At 37.4% G+C, this 24,822-nt stretch overlaps 1 protein-coding gene across 1 annotated transcript; it reads left to right on the top strand.

Annotated features, from left to right (window-relative positions):
- The first annotated feature begins 220 nt into the window (after positions 1–220).
- Cysltr1 (cysteinyl leukotriene receptor 1) lies at positions 221–23,711 on the top strand. The gene is made up of 3 exons (XM_004666972.2): positions 221–698; positions 18,474–18,558; positions 22,570–23,711. The coding sequence occupies exon 3, from the start codon at positions 22,596–22,598 to the stop codon at positions 23,616–23,618; it is 1,023 nt and encodes a 340-aa protein (XP_004667029.1). The 5' UTR covers positions 221–698; positions 18,474–18,558; positions 22,570–22,595; the 3' UTR covers positions 23,619–23,711.
- The last annotated feature ends 1,111 nt before the right edge of the window (positions 23,712–24,822 follow it).

Genomic DNA, 24,822 nt, shown 5'->3' with positions numbered 1-24,822 from the left:
TTTTAGAATGTTCATAAAGTCACACATGTATAAAGAAGAGGGGGGGAAGGAGAGGGAGGGAGAGATTATCTTGCTTAAGATCAAGTTTCACATAATGCCAGTTATATTAGCATATACTGGTAGGATTATTTTTCCCCGCCTGCAAATAGTCTAATCACCCTCCAGTCATAAAAAAAATAAAATCAGAGAGAATTAAGCTGAACAGCATACACTCCTCCCTGCCTCTCCTCTCAGTGCAGCTACATGGTTTTCTGAAGGCTCTTTTGCTGTAGCTAGAGATAAAAACTCCTTTATGCACATAACCAGCAACTCTCCAGTTTCTATCTTTCCTCTCTCTCTCTCTCTGTACCTTCCCCTCCCCCACTTTGCACCAAAGAAGCCAAACTCTGGCTTGCTTTAAACAGCTTGAGGACTAATCAGAAAGAGGAAGAAGAATTAGTATATGTTGGCTAGCAAATGTGCCCTGCCCTGACCTCTCTCTTCTTGAAAAATAGCAGCAACACAACTTTGCAAGAAGCTTGCCTAAAGAGTATGCACCCTGCGAATGGAGTGCACTTTTAGCACCATCCTGGGTATCCCAGTTTACTCTGCAGCTCTCTCAACTGAAGGACTGATAGATTGGATTTACTGAAGACTTGGATTTCGCTTCTGAGAGAAAACACAAAGGAACCCTAAACTGTGAAGCTTGAAGGCAGCAGGTAAGGAGACTGCATGCTTCAGTAGTACCAATACCAAAACAATGTGCAATAAAATTCAGCTGTTGGCAGATTTTACAAATTCCTCAGAGTTTTGGGATAACTAATGTGCCTTTGCTGCTTTAAATTAAACTGCTAATATGAACTTTCTGCTTTGGTCCTCCACCAGAGATTTTATCATCTAATCAGCCTGTCAACAGTGTGCTTCACTGCCTCTGGCTGCAGACTCCAGGTGCAGAGGAGAAACTACTTTTGCGATTAAGCCAGAAGTGCAAAGTAGACTTTAAAATCTCATCTTAAGGGTTCCATGGAGTCCAGTGCTAATATGGGGGCAGTTGTTTTTGATGTGGCACGAAAATATATAGTGACTGCTAAAGGTAAATCAAGCAGTGAAGAGTGACCTGATATGCTCAACATCCTGTAATTGAGACAGGGTACATTCTCTCTCTTGCTCTCTCTCTCTCTCTCAGAAAAAAGGTTAAGAAATTTCCTTGAAACACACTGTGCTATTAGAAATACCCTACCTCAAAAAAAAAAAGAAAAGAAAAGAAATTGGTGAATTCTAACTAAAGACTACAGAAAAAAAGCTAGCTCAACTACAAATGAGAAATGCCTATGATCTATTTTGTAACTTTTACATATTTAAATAGAAATAGGCTAGGTTAACAGAGAACCAAATATTCATATGTCTTAATATAATCTTTAGCCAAGAACAGTTTTTCTACTTGACTACAAAGAAGCTGTGTTTTAGTGGTGGGCAAGTGGGCTGGTGGGCTCTGCCTCTTTTAAAACCACTGCCCTGTGTCCCAGTGCACTGCAATTCCCTTGAAATCTAGAAAGAGGTCACACCATTGTGTATTTAGCAGGTGATTATTCTAAAAGAAAATGTAACTACCTTAAACTTGTTTGCATATTATTTCCCAGATAATGACATACATTTTATAGTGAATCATGAACTTCATTGCATTGTTGATATATTAGTAGAACTTGTTTATATACTACTTTAAATTTATTATATCTATTGCAACAATTTTAGTCATTAAAATATTTGATATAGTTATTTTATAATTATTGGCCCAATTAGGATGAAAATCTACATGTATCTTCTATATAATAAATAATCACAAATATCATATTTACATCTGTCGCCTTAAAAAAAACATTGCTCTCTCAAAAAAAAAATTGTCTTCAGTTTTCCTAAGTATTGAATATACTGGCCTGTTAGGTCCTGTAAATAAGGTAAGTCCTATTAGGATCCAGTAAGCCCAAATAGAATAGGAGGACAAAGAATGCTTGCAAATTGAGGCAAGGCTGAATTTTATGTCAGTATGTATCTAATCCAGTACCAGACATCCTCATTTCCCACTGCCTTCTCCTTCCTCATACATTTAATCAATTTTTTTAATATATTCATGAACTAACTGAGGTAAAAGCAATATTCTTTCATGATACAGAAAATTGTAACTTGACATTTGCAGTATCATTAGCTGATAATGAGGGATTCCCGAGGTATGTATCTAATTTTGTATATTTTACACCATGAAGAGTAACTGTCATGGTCTCCCAATCAAAAGAGCTCTGTATTGGGCTGGAGAGATGGCTTAGTGGTTAAGGCATTTGCCTGCAAAGCCAAAGGACCCCAGTTCGATTCCCAGGGCCCACATAAGCCAGATTCACAAGGTGGTACATGCATCTGGAGTTCATTTACAGTGGTTGGAGGCCCTGGAGTGGTGTTTCTCTCTCTCTCTCTCTCTCTCTCTCTCTCTCCTCTCTCTTTTGCTTTCTCAAATAAATAAATATCTTTTTTTTAAAAAAAATAGCTCTGTATGGACAGCTACTTTGAGACTTTTTTTTTTTTTTTTTGCAATGCTAAGGATGAAACCCATGACAACTAAGCTACATTCCTAACTCTACTTGGGATTTTTTTCCCTCATGTTCCTATTGAGAAAACCATTCTTTTTGTAACTAAGTAAAGTAGGTGTTCATACTCAATACAGTATGTGGCACAAAAGAAGATAAGACACAGTCCCTATCCTTAGGGGACTTACCAGGCTGGTGGAATTATAAAACATACAGTAACAAACCAGCATCAGTTTTGAAATGGTAAGTGTCCAGAGAAAAACAATTCATACTGAATTGAGAGGCTTTAGAAAGGAGATGAAATAAGACAAGCCTGAAAGAATCTGGGAGTATGCTGAGCAATCTTGCCTTGTACATGTTAAGTGACTAGAATAATAGTGTTTTAATTCAATTCTAATAACAAATGATGTCAGAAATAGTATAAGGAGTAAGCTGAACACCTATAGGGAGTATCAAGGAGCTTAATCTGGCTAGAGTGAAGAGGCTGAGATACATAATAACAGAAAAGAATTTTGAATTTAAAAAACAAGGTCAGAGCTGGGGAAATGGCTTAACCTAAGGACCATGGTTCAATTCCCCAGGACCCACGTAAGTCGGGTGCACAAGGGGGCACATGCATCTGTAGTTCATTTGCAGTGGCTAGAAGCCCTGGCACAGATAAAGCCCTCTTTATCTGCCTGCCTCTCTCTCTCCCTCCCTCTCCCTCTCTCTCTCTCTCTCTCTCAAATAAATAAACTAATACTTTTTAAAAGTCCTGCCATTTTAAAAAAATTAAATAAATAAAAATTAAAAATAAGGCAAGAATATTAGACAATAAATTCCAGGCACTTTCTAATAGAGAAACTCACATCTAATTTCAATTATGGAAGGCATTTTTAAATGATTGGCAAAATTTCATCAACTTCACTACCTTTGGTTAAAACTGGAACTGAGGGCTAGAGAGATGGCTTAGCAGTTAAGGCACTTGCCTGTAAAGCCAAAGGACCTCAGTTTGATTCCCCAGGACCCAGATAAGCCAGATGCACAAGGTGGCACATGCGTCTGGAGTTCATTTGCAGTGGCTAGAGGCCCTGGAGAGCCCATTCTCTCCCTCTCTCTCTCTCTCTCTCTCTCTCTCTCTCTCTCTCTCTCTCTATCTGCCTCTCTCTCTCTCTCTCTCTCTCTCTCTCTCTCTCTCTCTCTGTTGCTCTCAAATAAATAAATAAAAATAAACAAAAAAATTAAAAACTGGAAGTGAAAGACAATGAAAATGGTAGAAGATTAGCAGATTGGGGTTATGTTGGTGACAGTGATAATGACATGGAGAAGAACTGGAGGAGAATGTAAAAAGTGTGTTCCAAATGAGCAAATCAAAGTAATGACCAAGGACTAAAACAGGTAATACCTACATCTTCAGGCAAGAGAAAGAAGGTCTTTATAAACATATGCCTCAAAAATATAATCATTCTTCTCCAAGTATGCCAAGATTCATGAGGGAAGGTACTGGGTTATTTATTTTTTGAGCTTCTCCCATCCAACTATAACTAGCATTAGGTCCATATGCAACATGCATACAAAATATTAAGAATCTAATTCTAACATTAGTGAGCATTGGAATGTTTTGCGTCAAGCTATCTTTCAGTTTGAATTATGTCAAATTCTTCGCAGCCTTTCAGTAGCTACCCTAAACTATCTGGTGGCACAGATCTCAATAGGAAGGAATCTGGGCCTAAAGAACTGAGGGTTCATCTTCACTTTAACGTTTAATCAGCTGTGAACTTTCCAACAGGTTATTGAATGTTGGTATTTCTTAATTTTCTCATGTGTCAAGTACAGTGATGTGATAACTGCATTTGCAAAATCTGTCAAAATGACATATATGAAAGCAACTTTAAGACGCAAGCCATCATCCAAAGAGTTTTGTTTAAAGTTCATTCATGCCGGGCCTGGTGGCACATGTTTAATCCCACCACTTGGAGGTAGAGGTAGGAGGACTGCTGTGAGTTCAAGACAACCCTGAGACTACATATTGAGTTCCAGGTCAGCCTGGGCTAGAGAGAAACCCTACCTCAATAAATAAATAAATAAATAAATAAATAAATAAATAAATAAATAAATAAATGAAGTTCATTCATTCCGTCAGCATAAAACACATCTCAAAGCTGGATGCATGTGGCCGGTCAGTAAAACCAGCTCTTTCCTGCTCACTATATCACAGTTCGAGGCCAGGGGTCCCTCTAAGTTTCAGGAGTCTCATCCTATTCCAAGGTCCTGTTAGTAAGATCCAGCACTCCATTTCCCATTAGGACTGCAGTAACTTTGCATGATTCCAAAAAGAAGAAAATATTTTGAATACTGTTATTTATTTGTGCTCATTCACAAGAGAAAGACAGAGAATGTATATCCATGTCAGGGCCTCTTGCCAGTGAAAACAAACTTTATATGCATATACCACATTGTGCATCTGGCTTTACATGAGTACTGGGTGGTCAAACTCAAGCCTTCAGGCTTTACAAGCAAGCATCACTAAGCCATTTCCCCAGCCCTGGAAAAAATATTTTAATGTAAAACTTTGATCAGCCGGGCATGGTGGCACACGCCTTTAAATCCAGCACTCAGGAGGCAGAGGTAGGAGGATAGCCATGAGTTCGAGGCCACCCTGAGACTACATAATTAATTCCAGGTCTGCCTGGACCAGAGTGAAACCCTACCTCAAAAAAACAAAAACGAAAAAGAAAACTTTGATCATATCACCATTATTTATTTAGTGTGTGTGTGTGTGTGTGTGTGTGTGTGTGTGTATACGTGTGTATATGCATAAACATGTGAAAGTCAGAGGACAGCTTGAAGGTACCTGTGATCCATCTTAGGTCTCTTGCAAATTGCTAGACTGCAAAGGAGTGTCAGACTAGATGGTCTATGTGCTTTGGATTTGCCTCATTTAGCCTCCCATTGTCATGAACACGTTTGGATAACAGGTGGATGTGTCATTTGCATCTGGATTTACATGGGTGCTGGAGAATTAAACCGAGGAGAGCAGGCTTTGCAAGCAAGTGCCTCTAACTACTGAGTCATCTCCATGGCCCAACTACTATTTTTTTGTTATTTGCCTACTACATCCATTAAGCCCAGGGATTATTTGGGTCAAAAAGCTAATAATCAAAATAATTTTATGCGATGTTCAGACTATAAAGCAATATTCCACTGCTGTATCACAAAATTACTTGTACAAACACACTCTGAGTTATAATAAAACAAAACCTGTTCCCATTATATGTAAGTCTATATATGACATATATCTCTCCCTAACATGCAGTAACCTACAGCTACCTTTATCCCTTACCCCTGTTTTATCTAGATTTCTGGCTGCATAAACATAACTTAAGGGCCAGCTAAAAAAGGCTTCTCTAGGATGAGCAAAATTCTGAGAGAAATAACTATCAATTCTACCAAAAAGATGGATTTTTGAGTCAGAGTATCAATTTGTTGGTTTACAATGAAGAAATATAACCACTACAAAGTATGATAGATTCATAACAAGTAGTGGTATATCTTCATGTCTACAAATGAGTCAATAAAAGAAATCATTTAATCTGATGAGGTAAATGCAGATATCTTTAGATACATTAATTCATGTCACAATCCTGTTGCTAAGTGACAATTGCTTTGGTTTTTAAGAATTTTTGTTTGTTTGTTTCATTTTTTTTTCTTTTTTTTTCACTGTAGCCTAGGCTGACCTGGAATTCACTATGTTGTCTCAGGCTGCCACCACATATGGCTAAGAATTCTTCATAAGTTAGTAGAGGGTCGCTGTTTTAATGTAAGTTTCATGCACAAAAGTCTTGTATTCTGCTTATCATTCTATCCCGTCTCATACTATCACAATGTGATTTCTCCCTTCTTTGTGCCCCTCTAGTCCTTCTTATAGATCGGGGAAAAGAAGAGGTACATAAGAGGAAAAGAAAGAAAGTCTTCAAACTTTTGTGAGATATTTGTCATGGAGAGGACTTTGTATAAAAAAGAAGGAAAGAGACATAAGAGAAGGGTAGACATAGGCCCTTAGATTTTTAAACACATAGTTTGTATCCCTTTTGACAGACTATCATTATCTTATTTTAGGGCTTATTTAGAATCAATACATCCCAGACATTTGAGCTCCTGCTTTAATGTAATTGATGTAAAAAGGAAAGACTTGAGACCTAGACTTGAGACTCTGGTAACTTCATATTTTCTTTTCTTTTACACTAAAGTTTTTAAGGGAAGGAAAATCCAGGTTGGAATCACATTTTGATATATCTGTAGTATGAGGCTTATGAATACTTCTCATCTATCAGATTAATAGCTTCTGTGTTTTTACATAGAATTGTGTTTGTCCTGGGCTAAGCAGAATAAACCTAGCAGTAATGATGCTCAAGCTTTTCTGATATGTCTTGTGCCTTATTGCAAAGGTCTTAAGAAGTCTCTGGGCCTCACAAGGTAGTAAAAAATTCTTTTCAGGGCTGGAGGGATGGCTTAGAAGTTAAAGTGTTTGCCTGCAAAGCCAAAGGACCCAGGTTCAATTCCCCAGGACCTACGTTAGCCAGATGCACAAGGGAGCGCATACATCTGGGGTTCGTTTGCAGTGGCTAGAGGCCCTGGTACACCCATTCTCTCCCTCCCTCCCTCTCTCTCTCTCTCTCTCTCTCTCCCCCTCCCTCCCTCCCTCTATCTTCCTTCCCTCCCTCTTTCTTTCTGTCAAATAAATAGATTCTTTTCATTCCCAATTTGTTAACCATTATGCTTAATTGAATTTGAACGCTTAATTAGCCTGAATAAGTTATCACCTTGATAAAAACTATCTTACTGTCCAGATTTAGATATTGAAATGCCAAGAGATGAGGTCAGGCCTCAGATTCAGTTCTGCACAATGTCCTCAGAGTTTTAGGAGAATCTATATTGCTAGTAATTGAAAATGGACTTATACAGGTAACCATGGAAGACACTAAGCCCTGTACTTAGTCTTAACAAAATGTTCAAAAATATGTAGATTCTCTTTAACCTATTTCTGTCACCCAAACTAAAGGTAAAAGTACCCCACCACCACCATATACCCACAGCTATGCACTCATCAGGATCTCTGTTGACTTTTTTTTTTTTTTAATTTTTTATTTATTTATTTGAGAGCGACAGACACATGAAAGAAAGACAGATAGAGGGAGAGAGAGAGAATGGGCGCGCCAGGGCTTCCAGCCTCTGCAAACAAACTCCAGACGCGTGCGCCCCTTTGTGCATCTGGCTAACGTGGGACCTGGGGAACCGAGCCTCAAACCAGGGTCCTTAGGCTTCACAGGCAAGCGCTTAACCGCTAAGCTATCTCTCCAGCCCTCTGTTGACTTTTGTGACTTGCATTTCCCTTCTGGTCAGGCCTTACATATCACTTCAATCTGATTACTGTGTTTGTAACTCAATACTATGCAGAGAGAGAAGCATGCTGTGTCTGAATGTCCCAGTCTGTTTTTGGGGGGCTTCATAGGGTCCTGTGGCTACATCCCAACTGTCTAACAATAGTTTCCTGATTTGGTGAGCATTATCTTCTCTCCTTAAGAGAATAATCTGTTGTTAAAGTAATATCTGAGAGCTGTCACCAATGCAGCATATCTGTAGTTTTCAATACTAATGAGAATGTTAAATGTATCTCTGGAAATAGCAAGAATGAATAGTACTTACAGAAATGATAGGATAGGAGTATCATTCTCCCTTGCCCAAAGATCTTTTATTATCAATGGAGAAAAGCTACTGTGACCATTAGAACAAAATTCATTGTGTATAGATAACACCCCTCCGTAAGGATAGGTATCTTTGCTCCAAAAAATCAATAATCTATCACTTGATAAACATCTATTACATATTTTCTTCATACAAACACTGCCATGAGACTTTGAAATCACAGGGCTTAAGAAAACAATACCTGGATGTTTTCCTGCCCAAGAAAATTTCATGGGGAAGACAAGGTCCCTACATGTTGAAAATACCATACAAGCCAAGCATGGTGGCACATGCCTTTAATCCCAGCACTTGGAGAGTAGAGGTAAAAAGATTGTCATAAGTTCAAGGCCACCCTGAGACTATAAAATGAATTCCCGGTCACCCTGGTCTAGAGAGAGACCCTACCTTGAAAAACCAAAAATATAATAATAATAATAATAATAATACCATACCATGCAGTACATTATGACCAACATATTATTATTGTAGACAATAAACAATACAAGTTCAAAGACTTTGGGATAATAAAAGTCCATGTCAAGAAGTAAGACCTGAATTTATTCTTATATGAGTTGGAAAGAAAATTACAACAATTGTATTTCTATAGTGTTTCACAGTTTATAAAACTAATATTTCTTAGTTCTCATATGGATTTGTGTACCAATACAACAAATAATTAGTACAAGCTTGCTCTAGCAAAAGATAATACAACACAGTTCCTACCATCCATGATTTCAGACTTATAAAATGAATAATGTTATAATATTTTCCATTTGATAAAAATAAGAAACAGAAAAAAGAGGACATTGAGGACTTAGTCAAACAAAGGTGGAGCTACATTGACCTATACCCTCATAAAATGTATCCTACATCTTGCTACTTTGCAACGGAAACAGAGGTAGTCCCAGCCTCCTCCATTTCCTCTTCTGCTTAGACTCTAGCCTTGTCACCCCATTCCTGCAGGCAACCCTCCAATACACACAGACCATCCAGTAAAGGAAGTCTTGGGAAGGATTCAGCTTAATTGAATCATAAAAGTATAACCAGATACTGATTTAATCTTTTGGTCTTCTGTTTTCAATAACATCTATTGTCAGTTTTATCCAGGTTCTGTTGTCATATCTTTGGGTCTTTGTATCAGTCAGATCTAGGCCACTTTTGAACTCTCTTCCTGCCCTTGATGCCTTATATCTTTTTTGTTTTAAGTCTTTGCCTTCTTTTCCTGCCTAAGCATGTGAATGAAATCTGCCTGGTCCCTTTTTCTTCCCATCCATGACATATAGTCCTTTGTACTTTTCACTTTTCAGATATCTTAATAGCTTCAGGCCTCCTGGAGGTGTCCACATTTCACTTCCATTTTACATAATTATTTACAGTTTACAGAATAGCACCCATGTTTTCAAACCAAAAACAAAACAAAACAAAAACCTGTTCATATTATCTCCTACAAACCTAGGGGATATAAGTACTCTGTTACTCAAAAATACTTAAAACTAGTTGCTTTTCTAAAGTTGACCAATTAAGAGAAAAAAGAGAGCAACAATGAGTAATGCACAGTCGTTGTCACTACTGGACTCACTGCCTAAGTAACAGTTACATAAGCAAGAGCACTTACAAAAAGAATCAGGGCACCAATGCAATTAAATAAGCATGGAAACAATCATAGAGCATCAGCCTGAACCTTGAAGCACAAGACCAAGTTCCCCATGTTCACTTAGACCATATGAGGGTGCAAACGGATACATACATAGTTCAAGTATCTTCAAGTAGATGAAATATGAGATAAGGATCCTGAACTAAGTTGACAAAGCAGAGAGGGTCAGATATTACAAAACAGAGAAACAGAATTTGATGAGAGATAAGGATGGGGTTGAGTCAAAGATGAGTGCTAAATTCTATGCACCAGTATCTAGAAAACTATCAATGACAATGTAAAAACATAAAGCAAAAAAAATTCAGTGGGAGATATTAACTTGTGAGGAAAGATTGATGAAATTAACAAAACAAAATCAAGTCATCTAAGTACATCAATTTAATAATCAGCTAAAAATAAGAAACTAAAGTTCAGGTGAGTAGTTTATGACTAAGAGAGATTTCTTTATCCACATAAATGTTGATAAATATTACAAAGAACAGAGGACTAAGTAAGGCATGGTAGTGTATGCCTTTAATCCTAGTACTCAGAAGGCTGAGTCAGGAGGATTGTGAGTTTGAGGCCATCCTGGAATCCCAGCCTGCATAATGAGACTTTGTCTCAAAAACCAGACAAAAAGAAAATAAAAGAGAGGCAAATGTTACAATTTCACAGATTTTGGCTGCATTGATGACCTCAAATGATTATATGAAAAACTGTGTCATTAATGGAGATTTTTTTTTAAAAAGAATGGGGATGTGGGCAGCTGTGTAGCAGCAGAACAGGTCTGATAGTCTCAACGGCTGAACTCCAGTGTTAGCCCTATCATTAGCCATGCGTAGCTAAGGAAGAACTTGAACTTCTGATCCTCCTGCCTCTACCTCCTAAATGCTAGGATTTTAAGTGTGTGCTAACATGCCTTTTTGTGCAGTGCTGGGAATCAAATGCAGGGTTTCATGCATGCTAGGCAAACACTCTAGCCATTGAGCATACTACAGCCCAAGCCCTGTTTTGATATAACTAGTCTATCACAATAGAAGACAGAAAAGGGGCTGGAGAGATGGCTTAGCGGTTAAGCGCTTGCCTGTGAAGCCTAAGGACCCCGGTTCGAGGCTCGGTTCCCCAGGTCCCACGTTAGCCAGATGCACAAGGGGGCACACGTGTCTGGAGTTCGTTTGCAGAGGCTGGAAGCCCTGGCATGCCCATTCTCTCTCTCTCTCCCTCTATCTGTCTTTCTCTCTGTGTCTGTTGCTCTCAAATAAATAAATAGATAATTAAAAAAAAAAAGAAGACAGAAAAGTTTTATTACAGAGATGATGCAAGAGATTGTCCCTTTTTAAGACAAGGTCTTATGTAGCCTAGGCTAACCTCAAACTGACTATGTAAATTGAGGATAATCTTGAGCTCCTCATCCTCCTACATCTCCCTCCTGAATTGCAGGCACGTGCCACCATAAATGGTTTATGTAATGCTGGGTATCAAACCCAAGACTTTGTGCAGCCTAGACAAACATTCTCTCAACTGAGATACATCTCTAGCACCAGCAGTTTTTCTTAAACATGGAAGAGAATTGTGGAATCAGAAATTTAGTCATGTGGTACAGTGAAAATAGCACTGATCTATGCATGATATAGGTGTTCTGGCTCTGCTACTAATTCACTGTGTTACTTCTAACAATCATTTTATCTTCTGGGTCATGAGGAAATGAGGTTAGATTAGATGTTCTCTGAATGCACTTCCATCTCTAATATTCTGTAAAACCCAATTCATTCTAAGTACAATTTTTGGCTTATTGAAGCATGAAGCATGTTCTCACTCTAGTCTAGGCTGACCTGGAACTCCTGCTGACCTTCCCAACTCAACTATTAAGTGCTTGAATTAAAGGTGTGAGCCACCATGTTCAGCCAGGTATTTTATAGCCATATCTAGTAACTTCCTTTTACTGAGTAGCTCTGTTTGAGAATTATTTTCAGTACCTTGATACATCACTTCTTTCCTCTGATTTGTTCATAGTGGTTTGGTTCACCACACAGTGTGTTGGAACAGATTTCATCCCTTCTCATATAACTCATTACTGTCATCATATCTGGTCTCAACTCCTCATGAAGTCCTGAACCATTGCACTAACAATTTACCTGCCATTTTCTGTTCTAAGGATACCCAGGTAACACTGGCATAGTTTTTCTACCAGGATAGACCTTAGAGAAGCAAATTTGATTTTATTCTAACATATATACAGTGACAGTAGTAGTTCAGAAAATGCTTGTGGAATGATATTTATACTTTTTTATAGGCAGTTAAGTTTCTTAGGAAGGAGGTATTACCAATATGGTATCAACTATGACTAACTCTCTATTTCTGATTTATCAACAAGTTGAAGCCTGCAGTCTAGATCTTCTGTCTTTCTGTCTCTGTCTCTCTCTCTCCTTCTTGGAATGAATACCAATTATTCACTGGCATTTAAAAAACTACATAAATTGCCAAGCGTGGTGGCACATGCCTTTAATCCCAGCACTTGGGAGGCAGAGGTAGGAGGATTGCCATGAGTTCAAGGCCACCCTGAGACTACATAGTGAATTCCAGGTCAGCCTGTACTAGAGTGAGACACTACCTTGAAAAGCAAAAAAAAAAAAAATTGCATAAATTTACTTGGCACTCACCTTAGTTATATAACCTATCTCATTTAATTTTGCAAGGTTAACTAGATTTATAACTCTACCCACAAGTTAGTAACATCTGCCTAATTCCCTTTTTACAAAGAATATAAATAACATAGTGGTAGGTCAAGGCCAACCCTTTGGCAATATTACTCCCAGACCAATATGAGTCAGGTGTCATCTTCATGTTTGATCCCTGCTAATGATTTACTGTCGGTCAGAAACACCTACTTATTACTGAGTCCCAAGCCCTGGGTTAAGCTTGCTGAGAACATTAAGATGGGTGACACATGCTTTCTTTACTATAGAAATTCAGTTAAGACAAAATTAATCAAATACTGCCTCTTTCTCTCTCTGTCTGTCGCTCTGAAATAAATAAATAAAAAGAAAAAAAAAGAAAATGCAATTAAAAGGCTACTGTGTTTTTGCCACTCTATCCACATTTTTCGTTTTTTTTTTTGTTTTTGTTTTTTCGAGGTAGGCTCTCACTCTATGCCAGGCTGACCTGAAATTCATTATGGAGTCTCAGGGTGGTCTCAAACTCATGGAGATCCTCATACCTCTGCCTCCCAAGTGCTGGGAGTAAAGGCGTGCGCCACCATGCCCGGCTCACATTTTTCTAACTTCAGTAGAAAAGTAAGTTTTTTCTCCTCTCTTGAAGAAAACATGGTTTGCTATAAGTAAAAACAAATGTCTTTACCCTGATTATACTCAAAACACACCAAAGCAGAAATCCAGAAACTGCTGAGAGCTCAACACCAAAGTATACTTAGGGCACATTCACCAAGGCTCAGGAAATTTTGTGGAAGGGGTGGGGGAGAAAGAATTTAAGAGCCACAAGATGTGAGAAAATATCCAGAAAGATTGTCCCACCCCTCCCACACACAAACACAATGACAGACTGCTGCTCTCACAACTCATAACCCACAACTCATGGTGAATACCAGCAATCCCACTAAGTACGGCCCTCAGTGGCATGGGGACAGGGAGGGAAATGATGGTACTAAGGCATGATGTAACCATACAAACTTTCTACTTAATAAAAACTTAGTTTTTATTTATAAAATGTGATACTCATTATAAGAATAATATGGAATAAAAATTAAACAAATAAAAAATAATAGGGGCCCAGAAAGATGGCTTAGCAGTTAAGACACTTGCCTGCAAAGCCAAAGGACCCAGGTTCAATTCCCTAGGACCCACGTAAGCCAGATGCAAAAGGCGACACATGGGTCTAGACTTCCTTTGCAGTGGCTGGAGGCCATTCTCTTTCTTTCCCTGTGTCTTTCTCTCAAATAAATAAATAAATATAAAAATATTTTAAAATACTAATAATATAGGGGCTGAAAAGATTGCTCAGTGGTTAAGGTGCTTGCTTACAAAGCCTAACTACCTGAGTTTGATTCCACAGTACTCACATACAGCCAGATGGAGAGTGGCACATGTGTCTAGAGTCCATTTGCAGCAGCTGGAGACCCTGGCATGCCCATACACTCTATCTATCTATCTATCTATCTATCTATCTATCTATCTATCTATCTATCTATCTATCTCTATCTCTCTCTGTGTGTGTGTGTGTCCTGTCTTTCTCTGCTTGCAAGTAAATAAATAAATACATTTTTTTAAATTTTTATTTATTTATTTATTTGAGAGCAACAGACACAGAGAGAAAGACAGATAGAGGGAGAGAGAGAATGGGCGTGCCAGGGCTTCCAGCCTCTGCAAACGAACTCCAGACGCGTGCGCCCCCTTGTGCATCTGGCTAACGTGGGACCTGGGGAACCGAGCCTTGAACCGGGGTCCTTAGGCTTCACAGGCAAGCGCTTAACCGCTAAGCCATCTCTCCAGCCCAATAAATACATTTTTAATATTTTATTTTTATTTATTTATTTGAGAGAGAGTGAGCACACAATAGTCTCCAGACACAGCAAACAAACTGCAAACACATACACCACCTTGTGCATCTGGCTTACATGGGTCTTGGAGAATCAAACCTAAATCCTTTGGCTTTGTAGGCAAGTGCCTTAACTGCTAAGCCATCCCTCCAGCCCAATAAATAAATATGTTTTTTAAAAGTAATATGGAATAAAGATTAAAACATAAGTATCCATTGACACAAATAATGAAAAGATAAATAAAATAGCATAATATTCAGCCTTGGAAAATAAGGAAATTCTGCAATATGTAATGATATGGGCCTACGTTGAGGCCATTATGCTAAGTGAAGCCAGTCATAGGAAAAAAAAAAACACAGCATCCACCTATATGAACTATCTAAATTGCTCAAATTTGTTAAATCAATGAATAAAGTAGCTATCAGGGGGTGGAGGATGAGAAGCTACTAATCAAGGAGCATGATGCATCAATTAAGGAAAATGAATAATTTCTTTAAAAAAATATTTTTTAGTGCCGGAAGGATGGCTTAGCGGTTAAGGCATTTGCCTGTAAAGCCAAAAGGACCCAGGTTTGATTCCCCAGGGCCCACATTAGCCAGATGCACAAGGGGGCGCATGCATCTGGAGTTCATTTGCAGTGGCTGGAGTCCCTGGCGTGCCCATTCTCTCTCTCTCCCTCCCTCCCTCTTTCTCTGTCAAATGAATAAATAAATAAAAATAAAATATTTTATTTATATTTTATGAGGGGGAAGGGAGAGAAAGAAGGGCAGATAGAGTGAAAATGGACATACCAGGGCCTCCAGCCACTGCAAGTGAACTCCAGACGCATGCGCCACTCTGTGCATCTGGTTTTATGTGTGTACTGGGGAACCAAACCTGGGTCCTTAGGCTTTCCAGGCAAGCACCCTAATCACTGAGCCATCTCTCCAACTCAGATAAGTAATTTCTAGGGAAACTTTTTGAACAATTTATTTTGATGTTATTTATTTAATCTAAAAAATTGATTTTGTTTTCTTAGAAGAAACCTATTGAGAGCTCACCAACTCCAGCTAACATTTTTAACAACTGGTGGAGATGTCAGAGGCATTTTGATTAGTAGAAAGAAAAGTAGCAGTTTGCTTTTTTTTAGGGATTTGGACACAGAGAGTTTGCATTATGAATTGCACTTTATTGAAATAAAACAAATTAAAATCTTTTTACTTTGGAGGAAGAGGACTTGTATATTTAGGGCCCTAAAACAACAACAAAAAAAAGAGATTGTTTTCATTAAGTAAAATATATACTTTCCCAAGTATCCAAGCCTGTTAAGCTTAGATTTCAGCAGAGTAGATTTCAGGCATGCACAGAATTGGATGGATATACGATTGCTCCCAGAACCCTGAATCCAAAAGATCAAGCAAGATAGGGATCTGATATAAGAGGTGATAAAGGGGAACAAACAAGGATAGCTTTAGAGTCTGATGAACTCCAAAACTAGCTGCTTCTTCCTGCCTTACTATTTCTATCTGTGGAACCTCAGCTAACAGTGATATATAATTTGTAAGAATATCTTTGGGTTTATATGAATGGATGAAATTTTAGTAAGTTTGGTGTATAGAGTTATACAAGTTCTATGTAAGCATAGGTTATTAAAATTATTTTCAAATGTTTTTTAAAAACACAGCTTTTGGAGGTTCTCTCAGAGTCGGTCATGCTATCAGAACCAGAGATGTCATAACTTTAAGGGGGGCAAGGCTAAAGAAAAATATCTATGAGCTCTGGAAAGTAAAGTAACTTTAGGTCATAATAATTATCACTTATCACTCAGTTAAAAAAAACACCGCTATCAAACCCAGAACTATTCTAAAGCCTTTAGAAGGCATCAAGCCTATATTCCAAATATTGGCATGGTTCAAACAATTTATGTCTGAGCTCATTGCTGAAGGTATAGATAGATCACTTATACCACATGCTCTCACAGAAAGAAACACCTGACCTTTATAGATCTACAGAATGGTAAACTGGATGAAACAATGGAAATCTAAAAATCACATATCCAGACTGTGAGTATAGCTTAGTGGTGGAATGTATGAATACAAGGCCCAGAGTTCAAGCCCCAGCACCAAAGAAAAAAATCGCATACCCACACTTTTACTTCATCACCTCACCTTCACCCAGTTATGAATGGTAGAGTCCAATCCTGGTATGAGCTGCTATTAGAGATACAAGAATCCTCAAGAAAACTGAAAGGATGGACAAAGCTAAAAATCCTTAAAGCAATCATAAATTGGGATGGTTCCACAATTACAAACTTTAAAAAGCAACACTCACGGTTGCCCAGACAATGTGATATTTATTTCCTTGTGCATATAAGTGTTGGACTAAATAGTTATTGCACAGATACCATGGAAATGAATAACATTTTGTACATTAGATGTGTAATATTACACTACCCACACATAGATTTTAGAAATTCATAAGCTTTCTATCTTGTTCCACTCTAGGAATAAGCACAAGCTTTGTTTAACCAAGAAGGTATGACAGTGCTAAACTTAGTTTTCTTTAGAGATTATGAGTGGAATCATAAAATTTTAGAATCAGAAAGATTTTTTATACATAGAACAGTTTGTATACTTCTTTTGATATATCAATACTTGGGAAAAACTAATCTGACAAAAATGTTAACTGATGGGGCTGGAGAGATGGTTTAGCAGTTAAGGCTTTTGCCTGCAAAGCCAAAGGACCTCAGTTTGATTCCCCAGGACCCATGTAAACTAGATGCACAAGGTGGTACATGTGTCTAGAGTTTGTTTGCAGTGGCAGGAGGCCCTGGAGTGCATATTCTCCCATTCTCCTTCTCTCAAATAAATAAACAAAAATTAAAAAAATTGATAAAATGTTACTGACTAACAGTATGTAAAACACAACTGTTAGTAACTTATCTGAAATCTATGCTTTACCCATTATAATAGGTTACCTTGGTCAGCTCTTTACCTGGAAAAAAAAGGGGGGAGGGACAATTTGAACAGGAAGATATCAATGAAGCTCTGAAAATAATTATCTAAGTATGAAGTAAATTCAAGCTGCAATATTATAGAAATAGGTTCACTAAGGTCAGTAGTTTTAAAATTAGACTACATTTTATATTTTTTAATTTCCTTTGTTTTCCTTTAGACTTCCTTTTTTGTCAATAGCATTTCTTTGAATAGGTCCAGCTTGCTTCTACTTGCTAAGAATAAACTGAAGGAAGGTATTTATTTTGTTGACACTGGGACCACACATATTGAAAAAGTGGCCCATCTCTGGGGACCTTGCAGACAAGAATGTAGGTTGCCATAACACAACAAAAATTTATAATTACAGTATTCAGGTTGCCACCGCTTTAGGAAAACCATTCCCTGGTCAATTCTTACAGATTTGTTATTCTTTGTTTGATTTTCTGATATAATTTAATTGCAGAGACACACACTCATTATGACTTAACAAACAAGGCTATATAACAGGCGGTCTCTGAAAGTATGTATGTGAAAGTATAAAGATAAAACAATACTTTTGTGACTCTGTAGAGAGTTCAAGCCATTATTTCTTCAAGGAAAACTGTGTACTAAGCTATCTCAGAAATTTTTGCTTCATAGTCTAACTCCTATTTATAGCAAACTAGACCTTTGGATAGGAATTTCCAAATTATTTTCCTTTGACCTTTATAATTAAATGCTTATGAGCGAATATATCATGGTTTAATAGAAATAGAGCCATTTTTAATACTGTGTTGACATTTAGGAATAAAAGCTATGTGCACACATCAACAAACATCTGTGAACACTCAGTGTCTGTATTCCAAGTTTTCCTCCCACTGGGAATGTGAAAAAGAATGGAAGGAAAACAAGGAGTCTTGGAATCCAGTGACCAGCCCTAAATCTGTCAGTGTCACTTTGATATCCCATCACACTCTGGATCTCTACTTTAGGTTACTAAGTTCCCATGACACTTATGGACAGCTTCTGATGTCTCTAACTTCCTGTGATTTCAGGCTGGGCATACTCTGATATTGCAGCATAAGAAGCAGTGGCCATAAGAAGGGACATTCGTGAAGGGAACTGCAGTACCAAAAAGAGGTATGTCTTCACATTTTTGAAAGAAATCTTATTTGTTCAACTTGCACCTTTCTTAACAAAGTAACTTCCCTTATTATTTGCACAAAAATAAAATCAGTCCCACTTGTTTATTACTTGCTTTCATTAATCAATTCATGATTCATTTGTTTTATGCTAAGATGACTCTCACTGTACATAACGGAACCTCACCACACATTTGAGTTATTACTCTTCAATACCCACTCCCATCTACAACTATGAGCTGTCTGAAGGCAGGAGCTTGTTCTTAAAAATATTAAGTTTCCAAAGGAACTGTGTATCCAGATAGTGGGGAGTCATATCATTGGGAGAATCACATTAAATTATGCAAAAATGCATTTAATGCTGCTCAACCTTATAAAGCCATAGTATGTGAAATGGCTGACTTGCAGTAAATAATCTCTACCTGTTTAGGGCTCACTCCTTGTCTAAAAGTTTTACAGTCATCTTGTCATGGCCTAATATAAATCTTTGTCTGACTTACATGTAAATAAACAATTGAGCCTGAATACTGAAGTGTTTAAGGGAGTTCCATTTGGTTTCTAAGGTCTCAGGAATTTATTATTTGAATCAGACACCATTCATTTCTTTGTGTGCTTCTCTTTGTTATTCATCAGCTTTACTGAGCAACTATTGTTCAAATATCGGAGAATTACAAATGTATTTGTAACATGTAACAAATGAACAAATATTTATTCTATGTCAATGATATGGGTATTTTTTAACCCTTATGGTTAGCCTTATGACTTAGTGCCTGTCTTCATATTTAAGCAAGCAGCCTTACTTACACCAGCATCTTTAGATTCTTTAGTTGAAAGGGGTTTAATTTGTACTGGAATGAAAAAGTAACTGTAAATGGTTTCAAATGAATAGTTATACCTTCCAATGAAAATGGTTTTATTGTTCACTTATGAATTCAATTAACACTTATTTAATGCTTATGGGAAAGCTAGATATGTGGTAGAACCTTTGGGAAATGTATCTTATTTAGCAGCCAGACAGTGTGGAAGGGAAAATAAAATATTTATATAAATCACTGATAAACAAGACATATTTAAAATTACCTAGAAATTCAATAGAGAAACTACTTTAGATGGGAATTGAGGTAAAGTATAGTCAGGAAGATAGAATTTGTAGAATTTGAGCTAAACAATGGGTAATTATTTTATTTTGTTTTTTAATTTGTTTATTATTTTATTTGAGAGTGAAAGACAAAGAAAGAGGCAGAGAGAGAGAGAGAGAGAGAGAGAGAGAGAGAGAGAGAATGGGTGCGCCAGGGCCTCCAGCCACTGCAAACTACCTCCAGATGCATGCGCCCCCTTGTGCTTACGTGGGTCCTGGGGGATCGAGCCTCAAACCGAGGTCCTTAGGCTTCACAGGCAAGTGCTTAACTACTAAGCTATTTCTCCAGCCCAATAATGGGTAATTTTTGTATATGTATATATGAAGGAAAGGGCATTTTAGGAAGAAAAGACACCATTAAAAAGACAGGCAAGTCAGAGAACACATGCCATATGTTCCTTTTATAGTAAAGTAGCTGTTTCCTTGAATTACAAGGTTTGCAAATGGGTGAAGTAAAAGTAACACTAGGGACAATAATTTTGTAGTCAAATTGTGCAGAACCTTACATATCAAGATTAGAATTCTTTGTCGTATTCTGAAAGAACTTGGAATCATGAAAGCAATGACTACATATATTCATGTAGTATGGCATGATATTTCAACATTACTGTGTCCTGATGCCTTCTGAATAAACAGCACTGAAGGTTTTAAACAAAGACAGGTCATAACTGGAAACTGCAATGTGTGAAAACTTATTCTGGAAAGTTTGCAGTAAAATAAACTAAAGGTTGATGGCAGTAGGAAAGGGTACTTATCATTATCTAATATTTTTGAAATATGGTTCTTTAAATTTTTCTATCAGAAAAAGAGTGTAGAAGTGGGTGATTTCCAGGGGCTTAGAAGATATTGGTCAAGGAGCACAAACTTTCAGTTATAAGGAGAATAAATTCTTGCAATCAAATGCACAGCATAGTGGCTCACAGTTAATAAAACTATATTGTACAACTGAAATTTGCAAAGACAATAGATATTAAGCACTCTTAGCACATACACCCCAAAAGCAGGTAAGTATATCACATGATCGATGTGGTTTTGTGTTTGTTTTGATCTAGTTTTGGTTTTGAGACAAGGTTTCCTACATATCCCAAGCTAGTCTTGAATTCACAATCCTCCTGCCTCAGATTCCCAAATGCTGGGGTTGCAGACATGGACTGGGCTTGTGATGGAGATGTTAATTAACTTAATGGTGTCAGTTATCTCACAATATATACATAGATGAAATTGTTGTTTTATGAAATGAATATAGTAGTCATTTTATAATGTATCCTACATTAGATCATCATGCATTGCTTATGTATCTTGAAATATGCAAAAATTGTTGATTATATTGAATAAAGTTAAGGGGGGAAGGCTATATTAAAAAGTCTCAAGAGCACCATCTAGTGCCTCACATCATAAAATGACTCAGTTTCAGGAAAACTAACACAGGATTAACACCAAAAAAAAAAAAAAAAAAAAAGACTACATTGATTTGGGGCAGTTTTCCTTTCTTCTACAACTGTACCTGAGTTCAGTGAAACAATAGTGAGAGAAAATTTAAATATACACAGATATTAGGAATGGTGGGCTCATTTTTCTTTATGGCCTCAAACTACTCCTCTTCATTTTTTTAAAATCTTATCTCAAGAGTCCTTGGTAACAATAGCATTTTTCTTAATTTGAGAGCGACAGACAGAGAAAGAAGCAGAGAGAGAGAACAGGCGCACCAGGGATTCCAGCCACTGCAAACAAACTCCAGATGCATGGGCCCCCTTGTGCATCTAGCTAACGTGGGTCCTGGGAAATCAAGCCTCGAACCAGGTTCCTTAGGCTTCACAGGCAAGCGCTTAACCACTAAACTATCTCTCCAGCCCCGACAATAGCATTTTTAAATAAAGGGGAAGTACAGAACAAATAAGTGGAGCAGTTCAATGGGATATATAACACATTCCCAATGGCACATATACTTGTTCTCAGGAGAAAACATGGGAAGTTGCATCCTACTGCAACCACTGCCAGTGCTGCCTGCCTCTGTATCTCTAGTTTGGACACAAGATAGGTCTCATCCAGTGCTAGTAGTTCTTGAAGTATTCTTCCCATCTTATAAATCCCAGTGCTTTGCTTACCAGCAAACATAAGCCATGTAAATGTCAACAAATTAAATTTCAACAAAAATCTAGTACATTATACACTGATAAATTATTCCCACCTTCATAAAAATTAAAAGAATCCAGAGGAAAATTGAAGAAATTACAACTTCTATACTATCTCATTCCTAGCTCTTTTTAGTCAGATATTGTTAAATTCCATGATGAACTTAGCTGAACAAAGTAACAGACTTTTGCTATGAAAGGAAGGATTGTGTGTGGCTGAATACCAAAGATGTGAGTACAAATCTAATTGAAGAACAGGAATAAGAAGCTACTAAAGTTTCTTCACCCAACAAGTATATTACAACTAGTTATACCACCTTTCATCAGAATCTCGTTATAGTGTAGAATTTTCAAATATGTATTGAATGTAATGGCTTCTCCTACCATTGATTTTCATCATTCCAAAGATTTTACCATACCCTAGATTAAGAATCTCCCCTATAAGAGGTAGTTGCATGCCCAAAAAATTAGATCATTTCCCCTAGGTATAAAGTTTGACTTTGATCTTAAAGGATGAGAGGGACACCAGAAGGCAAAAATGAATGAGAACATAGAAGTTTTCTGTGTACCTGTAGTCCCCAGACTCTCCTCCTGCAACTGAATTTCTCATTGCCTCACAACTCTTTCTTCCTGTTGTGGTTTAAAAGTACACAAAATGGCACTATGAAATGAAGCATTAACACTCACTATCGTTCAAATGTTGAGTAGTAATGACAAAATTTATATGTATATATTGCAGGAACCAAGAGGACAGTCCTAAAGAACATGGATGGAGTCGGAAATCAGACAGTATCTTCTGTCAGTAATAACATATGCCAGAACACTATTGATGAGTTCCGCAATCAAGTGTACTCTACATTGTATTCTATGATCTCTGTTGTGGGTTTCTTTGGCAATGGCTTTGTGCTGTATGTCCTGATAAAAACGTATCATGAGAAATCAGCCTTCCAAATATACATGATTAATTTAGCAGTGGCAGATCTCCTGTGTGTATGCACACTGCCTCTCCGTGTGGTCTATTATGTTCACAAAGGCATTTGGCTCTTTGGTGACTTTTTGTGCCGCCTCAGCACCTATGCCTTATATGTCAACCTCTACTGTAGTATCTTCTTTATGACAGCCATGAGCTTTTTCCGGTGTGTTGCAATTGTTTTCCCAGTCCAGAATATTAATTTAGTTACACAGAAAAAAGCCAGATTTGTATGTGTTGGAATTTGGATTTTTGTGATTTTGACCAGTTCCCCATTTTTAATGGCCAAAACTTACCAAGATGAGAAAAACAATACCAAGTGTTTTGAGCCTCCACAGGACAATCAAGCAAAAAAATATGTTTTGATCTTACATTATGTGTCATTATTCATTGGCTTCATCATCCCTTTTGTCATTATACTTGTCTGTTACACAATGATCATTTTGACCTTACTAAAAAATTCAATGAAGAAAAATCTGTCAAGTCGTAAGAAGGCCATAGGAATGATCATAGTTGTAACAGCTGCCTTTTTAATCAGTTTCATGCCATATCATATTCAACGTGCACTCCACCTTTATTTTTTACACAATGAAACTAAATCTTGTGATTCTATCCTTAGAATGCAGAAGTCGGTGGTCATAACTTTGTCTCTAGCTGCATCGAATTGTTGCTTTGACCCTCTCCTATATTTCTTTTCAGGCGGGAACTTTAGGAGAAGGCTGTCTACATTTAGAAAGCATTCTTTATCCAGCATGACTTACATGCCCAAGAAGAAGGCCTCCTTGCCAGAAAAAGGAGAAGAACTGTGTAAAGAATAGTTTGAAACCATCTCCAATGCAAACCAATGAGAAGAATTTCCCAAACATTTCCCCAAATCCCTTACAGTAAAAATTAAAATTTCCATTAATATACAAATGTATATGTATGCCTTTAAATTTCTCTCATTTATAAATCTCATTACTACATAGTTTTCAAAATCACTTCAGAGCTGAGAACTAAATTATAATTGTTTTGACCATATACCAGGAAGTAGAGAACATTTATGATTTTCCACTGTAAAACTGACTGTGAGATCAAGGATTTCCTCCTAACATAAAAGCTACAAAGTATATGAACTAGACTTTTAAGTCTAACTTTTAAGTAGAGCTTTAAAATGAGCAGATAGTCTGCACTCATATTAAGATGCATGTCCCTTTGCATTCATGCTATCAGATGAGAAGTAAAGATGACCTAGGAGCTACATGAAAGCACGGTTAGCCTTTCTTTTTTAATTTTGGTTTTTCTGAGGTAGGATCTCACTCTAGATCAGGCTAATGTGGAATTCACTATGTAGTCTCAGGGTGGCCTCGAACTCACAGAGATCCTCCTACCTCTGCCTCCTGAGTGCTGGGATTAAAGGCGTGCGCCACCACGCCAGGCTTAGACTTTCTTTTTTAGTGCTGACTAGCTTGGCAAAGTAAGGCCATTTCTTCCAGAACAGAATGTACAAATACTGGAACAGACTAGTATTCAGCCAAAGAAATCTAAAGGCTGCATGCACAGTCTGGAAAATGAAGAAGAAAAATATGATCCAAGGCCATCTTACCTTCAATTTTCTTCTGCCCCTGACCTAGGACCCTAAAAGAGAATGGTGTTCATGTTGTTCAATCAGAGTGATATAAGGAATTCTCTCCCTATCCGACATATAATCCTTCCTCAAGAAGTCAGATAACTGGCATTCCCATATAGGAGTAGATCAATTAAAATGCATATAAAGAAAAGGGAAAGTGTGGGGGGGTAGGGAGGGTATTACCATGGGATATTTTTTTATAATCATGGAAATGTTAATAAAAAATAAATAAATTTAAAGAAAAAGAAAAGGGAAGGTGTCTATCATTCTGCAAGCCCTGTACTGGGATCAAATTTTACTACAAAAGATACCTAAGAGAATTTTGAAGGTTCATGTTACAAATTTGTAAAAGAAGTCCATATATTTATATATGTGTGTATAACTATGGGTAAAATATCTTGTCCTTTGATATA

This window comes from Jaculus jaculus, chromosome X (genome assembly GCF_020740685.1).
Source record: "Jaculus jaculus isolate mJacJac1 chromosome X, mJacJac1.mat.Y.cur, whole genome shotgun sequence".
Lineage (NCBI taxonomy): Eukaryota > Metazoa > Chordata > Mammalia > Rodentia > Dipodidae > Jaculus > Jaculus jaculus.
Note: the sequence above shows the minus strand (reverse complement) of the source record. Positions and strands in the feature narration are given on the sequence as shown.